General features: G+C 43.8%; 1 protein-coding gene across 5 annotated transcripts in view; it reads left to right on the top strand.

The window, feature by feature from the left end:
* Window positions 1–15805, top strand: part of CDC14A (cell division cycle 14A) — a 99646-nt gene extending 83841 nt beyond the window's left edge. For all 5 annotated transcript variants that reach the window (XM_081916035.1, XM_081916037.1, XM_081916033.1 and 2 more), the window contains one exon: window positions 15626–15805. In XM_081916035.1, the coding sequence (XP_081772161.1) occupies window positions 15626–15658 (33 nt within the window). In that variant the 3' untranslated portion in view covers window positions 15659–15805. The remainder of the gene's footprint in view (window positions 1–15625) is intronic.
* Window positions 15806–16071: the final 266 nt, after the last annotated feature.

Genomic DNA, 16071 nt, shown 5'->3' with positions numbered 1-16071 from the left:
ATAGAGTTGGGCTAGAGAGACACAAGCTGCTTGGCTTTCACCCAAAGTGGAATTTTTCATTTTACCCCTGCCTGAAAGCAAAAATAATCTGCAAATTGATTTTTAGTTTTCACACGAAACAAGGCATGACATAGAAAGGCAATGAATTCCCACCTTTGCCTGAACACTCCTCTGTTAAAAATCCAGTTACGCTAACGTTTGTATTATTTGCTTCCTTCAAAATGCGGTAAACACATTTTGCCGCTCCCTGCCCGTTTTTCTGAGTTCTCTCGTGATTGTGCCCTTGTTCCTTCCATCAGCTCCTTGGGCTCTCTAGACGATCTTGGGTCATGGAAAAAGTAAATAACCCCTTCCCTTTACATAGGAACCGGTTCTAAGTGATCGGAATATCTTTGAGCCATGGAGGCTTTTTCTTGACATCTATAAGGAGTGAAGCTAGGTGGTGCTGTTCCTCAGGCAGATTCCGCCTAGCAGGTTGGCTACGTTGAATTTGAGAAGTCATTTGTCTCTGGCATTTTTCTGGAGGTTGCTTTCTCTGTTCTTTTTTTAGAACAGACAAACCAACAGGCACATCTTAACGCACAAAGCCACACACACAATACATTCATGACCATTGGTCATGCTGGCTGGGACCAATGGCTGCTGGTGGAAGACCACAGATTTGCTGCACCGGCTTTGCTCTTTGAAAGTTTAGGCCACAGTTTAGGCCACAGTGGGATTTAAATTAAGCCATGACTAACATGACCTCTTGATATTTGCACTATGGATTCAGTTAACTTGGTCTTGATTCAGCCATTAGTCTTTAAAGTAACACAAGATCTTATTTACTATGAATTATGCTTAGGCATAGGGACGCGGGTGGCGCTGTGGGTTAAACCACAGAGCCTAGGACTTGCCGATCAGAAAGTCAGTGGTTCAAATCCCCACGATGGGTTGAGCTCCCATTGCTCGGTCCCAGCTCCTGCCAACCTAGCAGTTCAAAAGCACATCAAAGTGCAAGTAGATAAATAGGTACCGTTCCGGCGGGAAGGTAAACGCCGTTTCCGTGCGCTGCTCTGGTTCGCCAGAAGCGGCTTAGTCATGCTGGCCACATGACCCGGAAGCTGTACGCCAGCTCCCTCGGCCAATAAAGCGAGATGAGCGCTGCAACCCCAGAGTCGGCCACGACTGGACCTAATGGTCAGGGGTCCCTTTACCTTTTATGCCTAGGCATGAGTGAGCTTGAGCTATAAGAGACACATGCTTGAAACCTTAAATGAGTTATTTTAAAGAAGTTCAAGGAAGAAACGTTTTGTTCCCCTCCTGCCTCTTGCAGCCCATTGAAATCTTCTCAGTGTGGTCTACTGGATAGTGTGGAACAAGGTGCAGTGGGCTGCTGGGCAAAGAGGGAATTGCCCCCAAATCAGTCTTCACCCACTCCAGTACTAGGTGATTCTCTGCTCCTGCAGAAGCCTCTTGCTGCCCACCCTACATTGCCCAGGAGGGGGGGCCCTTGACCCTTAGGATAGGAGCTTGGCTGCAGAGGAGAGGAGGGAACAGGAAACGTCTGTGAACTTTGAACAGACATGTGCTTATGGATGAAACATTGGCTGCTGCTCCAGCAGTGGGGCAAAATAAATACAAACTGAAATAGAAGGCATGGTCAATAATCTTTCTGGCTTTGATAATTCTGATAGGGTTGCCATACGTAATCAGGATTCGTCCGTCGAAATGGCGTCCGGGTGAAAGTATCAAATAGCGGCTAAAGTGTCCATGGAAATCTGGGCCTTTGGCAGCCCATATTGGAAGTGTTGATTTTTCGGCTCAACAACTTTGGCCAAAGAAAGAGAGACAAGGAAGAGGACAGGCAGACTGCATACTGGCCAACATTTTGAGTCCCCAAACCAGGTTGCGTGTCTTCCCGTTGGTGCTCCCATGTGACCCACACAAGATCACAGAGCCAAAAAAAACATGCTTTCTGGGGGGTGCTGTGTGCTGTCACAGTGCCCCAAAACACACATTTTAGGCCTTGAATTGAGATTGCAGCCCTGAAAGCAGAGCTGTTTTGGGGCAAAATCATGGTGCCCCAAATGGCCACCGTGCTCTCGTTGGGGTGGGAAACGGGATGTCCCAGTTTTTCTGGGACACTTGCAGGATATGAGACTATCCGTCTAGTTTTCTTCAACAATTTCTGACAGGTCTGCACAAATTATATGGCTCCTCCTCACCAAGCCAAGCACACCTGACCAACCATGGATGGTGGCCCACACCAAGGTATCTAGAAGCCACCTTGTTTTGCTGCCTGTTGGGAATTGAAAAACAAACAAACAAAAAACAAGGGATGCTGTCATGCACCTAGAAGGCCACGTTATGTGGATGGTTGGCTGCCTTGGGGCTGGTGGACTCACAAGTTATGCAGGCCAATCTATATTATTTTATTCTGTGTTTTTTGACATAGCCATTGCTAGCAAATACTACCTGTGAGGCCCTAAATCTAAGCTTAGACTTTACCTTCATTAACCGGCAGAGAGCTGAGCTGAGAGCCAAACTAAAGGAAACCCTATGGATGTGTATCTCTTTTGCCTTTAAAAGTCTGGGGAAAGTACCGTATTTTTTGCACCATAACACTCACTTTTTTCCTCCTAGAAAGTAAGGGAAAATGTCTGTGCGTGTTATGGAGGGAATGCCTACGGGTGGCATGCCTACGGATTTTCCTCCTCTAAAAACTATGTGCGTGTTATGGTCGGGTGCATGTTATAGAGCGAAAAATACGGTATGTATGGGAAGATTAGGGTCACATCTATGGCAATGGAGGAAAACTTTCCTGTTTGTATTGTACGCTGCCCCTTAACAGGCCAAATAGCAGCTGCAGAGGGGTGGTTTTCTTCAGGAAAATGGTTCCCACAAAATTCTCCCAGCATTGTTGTTTCAGTCCTCCTGCCCCTGCTCTTTACAAAGATTTAGACTGGAGATTCAGTCAGTCATCTCCAACATCTCCTGTAGTTTTGAGTAGCCAAAATAAGCAGATTCCTACCTTATTTGGTAATATAACATTGCACTGGAAATCCCTGCTAAGATTAAAGTAACCAGAACAATGGCTGCACTTAAAAGAACAGGACTTAAAGTAGAAGAGATGGAAATCAGTAGGGATTTTCCCACTCAGAGTGGGAGAGATTAGTTTACAGGTCCCTGGGATTGAAGTTTAATGAGCTCCCATGGTCCCAGAAATTGTAAATAATGCCAGCAATGTTATCCTGTGGGGGATTTTTCAAACTGAGATCATCAACTCCTACATCTGGGGTCCCAAATATGCCCCTGGGCACCATGGCGCTCTCAGACCATGGCATCTGTTGAGGCCCTATAGAATCATAGTTGGAAGCGGTCCCAATGGATCATCTAGTCCAACCCTCTGCAATGCTGGAATCTAGGCCAAAGCATCCATGTCAGATGGCCATCCTTCTGTCTTGCACCCCCCCCCCTTTTAATGGCTTTGGGTGTGGAGTTGTTTGTTGCTTGTTTTTGACGGGATGTTGTCTGATTCCACCCACCAACCCTGTGTATTTTATTTTTATCAGCATTCTGCCTGGGTTTGGGTGGAGGGGAAAACATTCCCGTTTTCTCCCTGTTGGTGAAATGGGTATTTTGTGGTGCGCACAACAGTTTCTTAGTCCCCCCCCCCCCTTCGATAAATATTTCCCTGGGTCCACAGAGGTTGCAGACCCCTGCCTTCATTTAAAGCTAACAGTTCCAGGAAATGGCCACAAACCATGTATGCTCTGAGCTTAAAAAGAATGAAATCTCTTTACAAAACCCTGTGCCAAAGAAGGCCTAATTTGGCAAGACAGATTGACCTTGTGAACTAAGGATATTTCCGTGTGTGTGTGTGTGTGTTTCTGCTAATCATAGCCAGGGATGTTAAGCAACACGCAGAACACTGAAGCCTGACTTCCTGACTCCTGAACGTCCTGCTTATTTCCCCCTTTGCTTTCAGCATAGTCTGAAAGCTGTCCCTAAGTAACTGAATCTCCTGATGTGGGGGGAAATAAAGCCGCCACACCTTGTCTTGCTCAGTCCTTGCCAACTCCCTCGCTTGTTGTGTGACATGCCTGGAGTCTAGCCCTTGTGCAATGGGCCAGAGAGAGAGAAGGGCCTGTATACTGCAACTACTTTATCTCCTTTGGCCCCCAAAGGCAAAGAAGTGTCAAAAGATGTAAAGGGATAGCTGCATCCTCCGTCTTCAAATCCAGGCACCCTATCATAGAATCATAGAGTTGGGTCAATTGGTCCAACCTAGGGTTGCCATCTTTCAAAAAGTGAAAATCCGGACACAAAAGTTGTTGAGCTTTATTGGGCAAAGTTGCTGAGCTCTTTTTTTGCTGTGGGGCGAAAAGTTGTTGAGCTTCTCTTAGTTAAGCCCAAAGTTGTTTAGCTTTCCCTCCCAAATCTAAACAAAACAAAACAAAACATTTTTCAGCTACCATATTTTTTGCTCTATAAGACGCACATTTTCCCCTCCAAAAATTAAGGGGAAATGTGTGTGTGTCTTATGGAGTGATTGCAGGCTCCTTGGCTTCAGCGATAGCAATGCAAAGCCTCCGAAGCGCAGTGGGAGCGCTCCCGCCGCGCTCTGGAGGCTTCGCGTTGCTTTCGCTGAAGCCTGGGGAGCGAGACGGGTCAGTGCGCACCGACCCCTCTCGCTCTCCAGGCTTCAGGGATAGCCGCCTGAAGCTTCTGGAGTGCAATGGGAGCTCCTGCTGTGCTCCAGAGGCTTCGGATTCCTTTCGCTGAAGGGTAGGTGCAGCTAAGGTGCAGCGCCCCTTCAGCTAAGCGGGAGGAGAAATGGAAGGGGCTCCATTTCTCCTGCCACTTCGCTGAAGGGGCGCTGCGCAGAGAGGGGGAGAATTTTTTTTCTTGTTCTCCCCCTCTAAAACAAGGTGCGTCCTATGGTCAGGTGCGTCCTATAGAGCAAAAAATACAGTATTTTTTATGGGAAATCGCCAAGATCTACACTGCTGACATGGGCTGCCATACATCCAGATTCCCGCCCGGAAACTGCTAACGATGGCAGAATCCTGGCTATTTCTGGGAAATTCTGGACGTATGGAAACCCTAGACCAACCCCCCTGCAATGTAGTAGTCTCAGCTAAAGCATCCATGACAGATGGCCATCCAACCTCTGCTTAAAAACCTCCAAGGGAGGAGAGTCCAACACCTCCCAAGGGAGACCGTTCCACTGTCAAACAGCTCTCCGCGGCATCAAGTTCTTCCTAGTCTGCCCCATCTGCCCCTGGATCTCTTGGCATTTGAGTAGGCAGCACCTACAACAATACGTTCAGGACTTATTTTGCACCCAGCTGAATTTAGGGCAGATGCAATATTATACTTATATTATAATTAGTTTCATAATTATGTATTATATATTTTTATAGAAAAATATTATTTTAATACAGTTTATTAATGTTGGTGATGACGATTTTGTTGGGCTCCCAACAAAATATTAAAAACACAATAAAACATCAAACATTAAAAACTTTCCTATACAGGGAGATTGCAGCTTCCTCCCAGTTTGCGATATATATGGCAGGTGTGCAGTTCAGCAAATCGCATGCTGGGAGCCCACCATCAATTCTGACCCTTGCTGGCTCCTAACAATAAAACAGCGAACAGGGTGGGGATACGATGGCTACTGCAATCGGAACAAGATAATATCACCAAGGCAGCTATCTGTAAACAAACGATAAATATCCATTAAAAATGGCAAAAGTAGTTTCCTTCCCAAATTGGTTTTATCTTAAGCAATAGCAAACACAGTAAATAAAGAGTTTGCTTGTAATACACCAGTGGTTCAGTGCTCATTTCTTCTCTTTCAAAAATAGATTTTATCTTGAACAATTGCAAACGCAGTAATAAAGAATCCACTTGTGATAAGCCAGTGGTTCAGTGCTTGGACGTCGTTCCGGTAATCCGACGTTTTGTCACTACAGATCTTAGTCATTGAGCTTTGTAGTAAATAATAAACAAGAGAAGACAGTATGTAAAGGACTTTAAGCAGGGGTATATCTGTCCCCATCTGCATGTTTCCATCAGGGGAGCATAGAAAGAGGATGATGTCTGTTAAGTTGTGGGTAGACATAGCAGACGGCACAGCGATTCTTCCAAAGCAGCTCTTTATTTGTAAGCTGGAACAGAACTGACTGAGGAGCTCAGTCAGCCTGCTTATATAGAGCTCCAGAACAATGTAACTGTTGCCATTTTCTAAAACTATCCAATCACTGAACGTCACTTTCAATCCTTCATTTGCATAACTATCTACAGTATCCCCCTGCTGGCCCAGGGTGAGAACTTCAGTACATAACAATGTCCTTCAGTTTGTTAAACCTGAAGGAGGTCGATGACTAAGTTCTTTAGCAACGAAACGTCGGAATACTGGAACGACGTCCGAAATTCTTACTGAGTTTCTGTGCCATTCCAGAGGCGGGGAAGACAAGTGGAAGGCCTTGCGGAAAACCCCTTCTCTTGATGCCCCCTTCTCAAGTTTACAAGAGAGGGACACATTCCAGTTCTGGTGGAAGTGGTGGAGCAAACAGTGGGAGTGGGGAGGGGTGCAGGGGTGGGCCAGGGGAGCCATTCTCATTTTGCCTCAGATGGAAAAACAAGATGGGCCACGACTGGTGGAGGAGGGCGGGTTGGGGTGGCGTCTCATTTGGAGCACTGCTCTGACCTTTGTAACCCTAAACGGCTGTGGCCCTGGATACCTGAAGGAGCATCTCTGAGGGTGGACCTTCTGGAGGTTCTCCCACTGCGAGAAGCGAAGTTGCAGGGAACTAGGCAGAGGGCCTGCTCAGCAGTGCCACCCGCCCTGTGGAATGACCTCCCATCAGATGTCCAACAAATAACCAGTTATGCAACTTCTGTAGACATTTGAAGGTAGCCCTGTATCGGGAAGTTTTTAATGTCTGATGTATCATGTGCTCTTTTATATTCTGTTAGAAGCTGCCCAGAGTGACTGGGGCAAACCAGTCAGATGGACAGAATACAACTTCTTCTTCCTCCTCTTCTTCTTCTTCTTCCTCCTCTTCTTCATCATCATCATCATCATCATCTTCTGTTGTTGTTGTTGTTGTTGTTAGTCCCCTGATGTCTGGTGTCAGCCCTGACTGTGGCAAAATCCAATCTTCCTGGTGTTGTGTGATTCCTTTATTTAGTTCCTTCTCAGTGCAGAATATCTGGTCTTGCTGTATGCCAAGTTCTTATTTGACCCAAAGAGCAAGCTTCTATTTAAATTGTTGTCAACTAAGCACTTGAAAAAATAGTGCAGAACTCATATCAGGCTAGGCTCGCCCGCTGTCCTCAAGCACCTTGGATCCTTTCCAAGATACTGCTGTGCAGAAGTTTGAGGAAGAGTATATATATATATATATATATATATATATATATATATATATATATACACACACACACCATGATATTTATAAACTATGCATTCTTATGCTATATGGCTCAAGTTAAATCTAGCATGGAGGCTGGAGGCACACAATTCCCTGAGCCTTGGACAAACAAGAGACGCTGCCAGCATTTAGTGATGAGGGATGCAAAGATTTCCTTGTTAAATCTGATACCTATTTCCAGGAAATAACATCGGTGCGCACTCTGTCCTCCTCACTTCTTCCACAGTTGCTGCCACTCATAAAACAAGTTCCTTTTGCATCTTCCTTAACTGCTCCGACCTATAATAAAATATGGCTTACTGGCTATTTTCCCAGGTGTGTTAACTTTGGGTTTGTTTTTTTAGGAAGTGCTTGTGCCACATGCAGTAGTGCTGACTTTGGATTCCCGAATTGTGGACTCAGCTATATAGCTGCAAATATAATGTTTTAAGTGCATTATACAAATGTGGCACTAGATGGCGCTGATGAACTAATGGCAAATTCCATATATATTTTAAAACTTTTTTTAAAAAAAGCTTTCCCCCCCCCCCCCAGCCTCTATCTTCAGACCTGAGCCCCTTCTCCTATCCTTCCCTGCTTCTCAGCCTTTAAAATTAGCAACTGCAGCAGTTTCCCCTAACCTGATGGAATCTTGTGTGGGTTTATGGAGAGTGGAATGATTGCAAGGTGATCGTGCCATGCAGCAGAACTAGCGTGACACCAGCATGTCAGGGTTAGCCAACCCTGTGCCCTCCCAATGTTGTTGGGCTACAACTACCATCTGCCCCAGTCAGCATGGTCCGTTGTCAGGGATGATGGGAGTTGGAGTCAGTAGCTGAGGCCATGGTTGGGCTGTGTTGCTTAGTTGGCTGAGTCACTGCTGCGTAGCCTGAGCCTGTGTGGCATAATGGTTCGAGTGTTGGACTGGGACCTGGGAGAGCTGGGTTCGAATCCCCACTCAGCCATGAAATGAAGCTCACTGGGTGACCTTGGGCCAGTCACCATCTCAACCTAACCTTCTGGAGCAGCTGTCCAAATGGAACTGAACTGAGTTTGGTGAGCCTTACTTCTCGGAAAGGGCACTGAAATATACTCGGAGTCGAGAGTGGATTTCATGCTCTTTATTCAGCTCATAGTGGTGAGGAGGAATGGAGGTTCCCCCAAAATATCTGCTTTATATTCATTATTTGCACAATGGGTTGCACGTGATTGGCTAATCAGGTTGTGGATTCACTTCCACCTAAAGCTGGATTGGGTGGCTCCTGCAGACCAATCACACTGCTGCATTGTTCTACGACCAATCAGACTGCTGCATTCTGAATCCTATTGTTCTAGGACCAATCAGACTACTGCGTTTTGGATCCTATTGTTCTAGGACCAATCAGACTGCTGCATTCTGAATCCTATTCAACTCAGTACATAACATGCACATAGGATTGTGGGAGAGAGGTGGTGCTTGGCTTAACTCTTCTATCGAAATCAAAGCGCTTGGCTTCTCCTGAATCATGCGCTCAGCATCTAGAAACACCCTCGGCTGCCTGACTCTGGGGCGCATATCTTCAGAGAGACACCCTTGAGGACCTCTCTGTAAACCTCCCATTTTATGGCTCCTTTTGGGTTGTTCCTTTTTCTTTCTATGAGCGAGCGATCTGGCAATTCATTCAGCTCCTGGTTTGGATTATCAGCATTGCCAACACACCAAACGGCTGAGCTGATATAAGCAGCAGCACACCAGCATGAGACTGCCCACCCAGATAGCTCAGTCGGTAGAGCGTGAGCACAACTTAAGCTCAGGGTCGTGGGTTTGAGACCCACATTGGGCAAAATATTTCTGCATGACAGGGGGGTTTGGACTATATGGCTCTTGTCGTCCCTTCCAACCCTACAATTCTATGATTTATGATCTATGTTCAGAGGTGCTAGATGTTCAGAGCCAGGTGACCCCGCAAAACCCCAGAGCTCCAGTTTCCTGCAGAATTCCTGCTGATGAATGTTTACTCAGCAGGCTGAAAAGAAAAGGAGGGAAAATCCCCTTTCTTTTCCCTTTCCTATTGTGTATCTAAAAACCGAACTGAGGCAAAAGTCCAAGCCTTAGCTCCACAGTGGGGGCCCTTTGGAGAAAGGGAGTGTTGCTAGCAGCAGAGAGATCGGATCAAAATAAAAGCTGGTCGCAGAAAGGCCTCAATAAACATTCAGTGGATTCAAATAAACGGTTCTGCAAAGGAGTTGAGATTTTCTTTCCCACTTTTAAAGATCAGGTTTACGCCTCCGCATTTCCTCTTTTTTGCTAGGCTAGGGTATTTCCACGGCTTCATAGACCATTCAAAAAATATCTGTAAGCAAACAGGAGCTTAAAAATATTTTGTATTAAGATGGCTACCAGCACAAAAGGCTGGGAAATTCCACTGTTCCTGTGTCTTGTTGATTTTGGGAGCACTGCCCAGCCCTGGATAGCATGACACCCCAAAAAATAACGCCATTTAGACAATGTAAAAGAAATAAGCTACTATATGGGGCTGAAAGTATGTTTACTAGGAGTGCCTGAATATTTTCATAGGCACACCTCACATTAAAATCACATTTACGGTATATCCCATTCTTCCTGCAAGGAGCTCTTGGTTCCTCCATCCTCATATTTATCACTATTAAGTACCGTTGCCCTCAATGGAAGAATTAAGTCCATGTTTTAATATATTTCCCATTGAAATCATTGGAACGTTAAAGGTGCTTAGCTTGGATCGTGTCCATACTGAAAACGAAGCGTTCCATCATAATACAAACACGGCATGTTGTTTTCTGAACAGTTTGGCAAATGTTTTCTACTAACGGTGAAATAAAGAATGTCGGCGCACTGAGCCATAGGGCTTTTGCAAGTTGCACCGGTTTATTTTCAGCTCTTTTCAGTTTATGCCATATGTACAAGGAAAGCCTAATGGTTCTAGGATTTCCTTCCTTGAAGGCAGCTGTACCAGAAAATAAATTATTCTCCTACTATTAAGAGCAATGTTTCCCCCCACTAACAGTATGCAAACAAACACATTTTTAAAAGTTCATTATCACAGTTTTATTAAGCCCTTCCACTAAAGGATGAGAGGAAAGTACACATATAGACCATTCCCCAATTTTACCTTTACAAGAGGTGGGTTAGAGAGAGAGAGTCAGTGAATTGCTAAAAGTCAGCCAAAAAACATAGAAAATGACTGTAGTCCTGGTCCAGCAAAAGGACACAGGAAGCTGATTCTTTCTGAGTCAGATCCACTATATTTTATTTTTAAATTCATATCCTGGCTTTCTTCTTAGACCAGGGCACATATGTTTTCTTGACCATTATTCCTCGCTGTCAGGTCTAAATTTACAGAGCCAGTTTGGAATCTGTTCTATGTACTATATAATAAGTGCAGTTCTAAACATGTTTACTCAGAAGTTTCATCAAACTCAATAGGCTAGCTATATTTATTAGTGTGTTTAGGATTACTAAATATTTAGTAATTTCATAATTAGTTATCGGAGAGATTTCCTCTCTCTTTCGTGTATTTATTAAATTTATATGCTCCATTTCCACGCATAACACCCTAGGAGGCTAACAGCATCATTTGACATGGTAAAATCAAAGCAAAAGAAATTTTAGAAAACCCATTTATTTCCGTCATTTATTTACAAGCTGTCTATACTGCCGAAAAGCAAAAGTTATTAAAGTTGTGCCTCAGGTTACATACGCTTCAGGTTACAGACTCCACTAACCCAGAAATAGTGCTTCAGGTTAAGAACTTTGCCTCAGGATAAGAACAGAAATCGTGCTCCGGCAGTGCAGTGGCAGCAGGAGGCCCCATTAGCTAAAGTGGTGCTTCAGGTTAAGAACAGTTTCAGGTTAAGAATGGACCTCCGGAACGAATTAAGTACTTAACCTGAGGTACCACTGTACAGTACTTTGCAATGAAGGTTGGTACACAAGATGATTGATAAATAAATAAATGCTCTCAGTGTTGCTGACAGGCAAAAGGAAATGAATCAGATAAATGGCTTAGGACCGCAATACCTCAAGGACTGCCTCTCTCCACATCAACCGACCCAGATTCTGCACTCATCATTTGAAGTCCTCCTTTGTGTGCCTCCTCCATGCGAGATCTGGAGGGTGGCAACACGAGAAAAGACCTTTTCTGTAGTGGCTCCCTGTTTATGGAATGCTCTTCCCAGGAATGTTCAACAGGTGCCTTCATTATACATCTTTAGGCGCCAGGCAAAAACGTTCCTCTTCAACCAGATCTTTGGCCGATTAACATCTGAAATCCTTTTAAATGTGTTGGGGAGCAGGATTATTAGTTTGCTTTTGTTCTTATATTTATTATGTGCTTTGTGTTTCTTTTATTGTATTTTTATGTTGTGAACCACCCTGAGATCTATGGCTGAAGGGCAGTATACGAATTTAATAAATAATAATAAAGCCATAATCAAATCTAAGTCATGAGAGAGAGAGAGAACAGAGTATATCAGGCTTCCTCAAACTTGGCCCTCCAGATGTTTTGAAACTACAATTCTCATCATCCCTGACCACTGGTCCTGCTAGCTAGGGATCATGGGAGTTGTAGGCCAAAAACATCTGGAGGGCTGAGGTTGAGGAAGCCTGGAATATATGATAACAGTCAAAGTTACTAAGTCTACTTTTTCTTTCAGATTCAAACTGTAGTAATGTGATATGGTATCAATGTCTCCTCTCTCAAAGGTGCTTTAAAAAAAAAATCCACCCAAATCCTTGTTTTCAGCTCACATAGATTCCCCACCCCCATCTCAGCCTTTGTGACTAATATCACGCATGACTCAGCCCCATTCTTCAAAGGCTATCTCTTCATGTTGCTGATCGGAGGCTCATGTACATTGAAATGAGTCAACTTCTAAACTTGACTCCTTGAATGATTTCCCATTCAGTGGAGGAAGCTGGAGTTGGCCCGATTGCAAACCATAAATGAAAGAGAAAGGATTCCGTGAAAGAGAAAGGAATCATTTTCATCTCTTGAGATAATGTAAAAAGTGTTGGTAGGAACATACTGGATGTGTCATTAGTGAATTATGTAATTTAACGTTTGCATTTCATGTAAATATCGTTTTGTGCAGTTGTGGAAAGTAATTTAAATAAGCGTTAAACAAAATTTAACAAAGAGAAATTCCAGATTCAGTTATTCTCCCTCTCTCATGAATAGCTCGGTTAGAACATGGTGTTGATCATGCCAAGGTTGTAGGTTTGATCCCCATAACGGACAGCTGCATATTCCTGCATTGCAGGGAGTTTCCCAAACTTAGGTCTACAGCTGTTTTTGGACTACAACTCCCATTATCCCCACCTAGCAGGGATGATGGGAACTGTAGTACAAAATCAGCTGGAGGCCAAAGTTTGGGAAACCCTTGTTGATCCTCAGGGTCTGTTCCTATTCTGTGATTCTCTATTATTCTCATAAAATTAGAACCCAGGGCCAGTCAATAAAGCTGAATGTTAGAAGATCCAGGAGAGAGAGAAAAGGAAGTCCTTGATAGATTTGCATAATTATACTATGGTTCCTTTTTACTTTTTACTTGCTTTTAGCTTTTCATGATTTTATTGTTTGCTTTTATGTTTTTTGTTATGTACTGAAGTTCTCAGCCTGGGCCAGCAGGGGGATACTGTAGATAGTTATGCAAATGAAGGATCGAAAGTGACGTTCAGTGATTGGATAGTTTTAGAAAGTTGCAACAGTTACATTGTTCTGGAGCTCTATATAAGCAGGCTGACTGAGCTCCTTAGTTCAGTTCTGTTCCAGCTTACAAATAAAGAGCTGCTTTGGAAGAATCGCTGTGTCGTCTCATATGTTCGCCCACAACTTAACACTTTTTTCATATTCTTGTAAACCGCTGTGATATATGTTTTATTATGCACTGGTATATAAATATTTTTAGAAATCAACAATAAATAAATTGTTACCGGGAAGAGGTGTAAGCACCCTGCAAGCAGATCAAAATAAATGCTTGTTGCTGTATAACTGCCCCCTAAACATATCAGAATAAATTGCTCAATAACAGCTGGGTGTAGGTCTAATGACAGTGTAAATTTTGTGCAGGCAGATCCAGACGAATGCTCAATAAAACAGGTTATCCAGAGCGCTGTGTCCCTGCCTGCTGTGATAGGTGTCTTCTGTTCTCGAAAACCCAGGTGCTAATAAATGGTAAATCAGCAGTTTAACGAGAAGATCTTAACTAATTTGCCCCTTCCAATCAATAAGGAGGCTTTCAGTACTTCTGATAATTGACCCATAAACATTTAGGAAAAGATGAGCCCCACCCCATAATAGGCAGCCGCCAGTGATGATCAGAAGTGAATGCAGTCTGTCCTCTATTGTTCAAGATTTGAGAGGTCAGCACAAGAATATTAAAGGTGAGACAGATTTGTTTTTTGTAATGTTGCCAGGCTCTTGGTATTGGAAATACATGCTTTAAAAAAAGAACCATGCATCCTGTAAGATGAAAAGCTGCCCTGGGGAGTATCAGTAAACGTTGCAGCCCAGCCAAGAAATGACATTCACTTGCGACAGCTTCCTTTTGGGAAATTTTAAACTGATAACTTCTTAGTATAAAAGAAAAAAATAAATAAATGATTGCTCCAAACCCTGGGTGTTGTTAAGGAAGACAGAAACATTATCGCCAAGAGAATAAGCTGTGAGGGGTGAAATCTCCATTTTAGATTTCACTTCAGCGGCTAGCTCCCAACATCAGCCTCCCACATGCAATTTAGGATTAAAAATATGTAACACAGGGTTTTTAAAATAGGGTTTGCAAAGATTTACTGAGCTTGTGTGAGAGAGAATCACTGAAAAACAGCAACACTGTAACAGCACAATCCTGTGCAAATCTACTCAGAAGTAAGTCACATTGAGCTCAATAGGACTTGCTCCCAGGTAAGTGGGTATAGAATTGCAACCTAAGTATTATTCTGGTCTAATATACATGCACAGGAATAATGCAAGTACTTTATGGCAAATCTGCTACTGGGGGGGGGGGTTCATATCGTATTTCAGAGATTTGCCCCCATCCTCCCCGTAAATAGCTTTTATATAATGTCAAAAGAGAATCCGCCTTTGTGTTGTATCCCCCATCTTCCAAACGTGGCATGTTATTGACAAGGCCAGATTTAGGTTTGATGAGGCCCTAAGCTAAGAGGTCTAAACCACTGAGCCTCTTGGGCTTGCTGATCAGAAGGTCAGCGGTTTGAATCCCTGTGACGGGGTGAGCTCCCGTTGCTCGGTCCCAGATCCTGCCAACCTAGCAGTTTGAAAGCACGTCAAAGTGCAAGTAGATAAATAGGTTCCACTCTGGTGGGAAGGTAAATGGTGCTTCTGCGCACTGCTCTGGTTTCGCCAGAAGCAGCTTAGCCATGCTGGCCACATGACCCAGAAAAACTGTCTGCGGACAAACGCCAGCTCCCTCGGCCTATAAAGCGAGATGACGCCACAACCCAAGTCATCTGTGACTGGACTTAACTGTCAGGGGTCCTTTACCTTTACCTTTTAAGCTACTGAAGGTAATGGGGCCCTTTATATGTCCAGCTGTTCTTTGTCAACAACATATTGTCACTGTTTTTTGTGTTGAATATATGCTATATGGTAATTAATGGACCTAATAGGTATCTAAAGCCATTTGCACATAACAAAATATGTATGGTACATCATAGGAGCCTACACAACACAAAACACTGTTGCTGTATGTAGGTTTTATTTTATTTGTTTTTGATCTTATACAGTGGTACCTCGGGTTACAGACACTTCAGGTTACAGATGCTTCAGATTACAGACTCTGCTAACCCAGAAATAGTACCTTGGGTTAAGACCTTTGCTTCAGGATGAGAACAGAAATTGCGCGGTGGCAGCGGGAGGCCCCATTAGCTAAAGTGGTACCTCAGGTTAAGAACAGTCCTCCAGAACGAATTAAGTTCTCAGCCCGAGGTACCACTGTATTTTGGAAATGTACATCCAGGTTTTTTTCCTTTAATTTTTTTTGGGGCCCCCAAGAGAGAGGGGCCCTAAGCTATAGCTTGTTTAGCTTATACATAAATCTGGCACTGGTTATTGACAGTAGGACATGCAAGCTGGAAGGAGGCATGACACCTGCAGTTAGTGCATTATTTTGGCCATTGGTCACCTTTTATGTTCATTGTGTGTGCAGAGGGCAATGATTACATCTTTTTCTCCCCACCTTAGGATGGTTGGAATGAAGAGTGCCACCCAGCTTGAGAAGAATAATGGGACGCTGCCAAAGATTACAAGATGAGAGACAGTTCAGAAGAGAGGAGAGACTCGGACTGCTGCAGTTAGTGGGGACGGGAACCTGTACGAAAGCAGAAGAAGACTAAATTTCATTAAATTAAATCTGAAAACAAACCTAGCACATTGAATCGGCTTCCTTTTAAATAACGGAGAGTCAGGCCGCAGTCCTGAATCTCATCAATTTATCAGTGAGACTTGCTGCTGTGAACCCTTTCCCAGAACGTCATTTTTACAGTGAGCTTGTGGTGAATTCTTTGTGCTCATGATGGTATCTGAGGTGGATATACAGTGGTACCTCAGGTTAAGTACTTAATTCGTTCCAGAGGTCCGTTCTTAACCTGAAATTGTTCTTAATCTGTTCTTAATGGAGCCTCCCGCTG

Source organism: Podarcis melisellensis (genome assembly GCF_964234715.1).
Source record: "Podarcis melisellensis genome assembly, chromosome: 6".
In the NCBI taxonomy this organism is placed as follows: domain Eukaryota; kingdom Metazoa; phylum Chordata; class Lepidosauria; order Squamata; family Lacertidae; genus Podarcis; species Podarcis melisellensis.
Note: the sequence above shows the minus strand (reverse complement) of the source record. Positions and strands in the feature narration are given on the sequence as shown.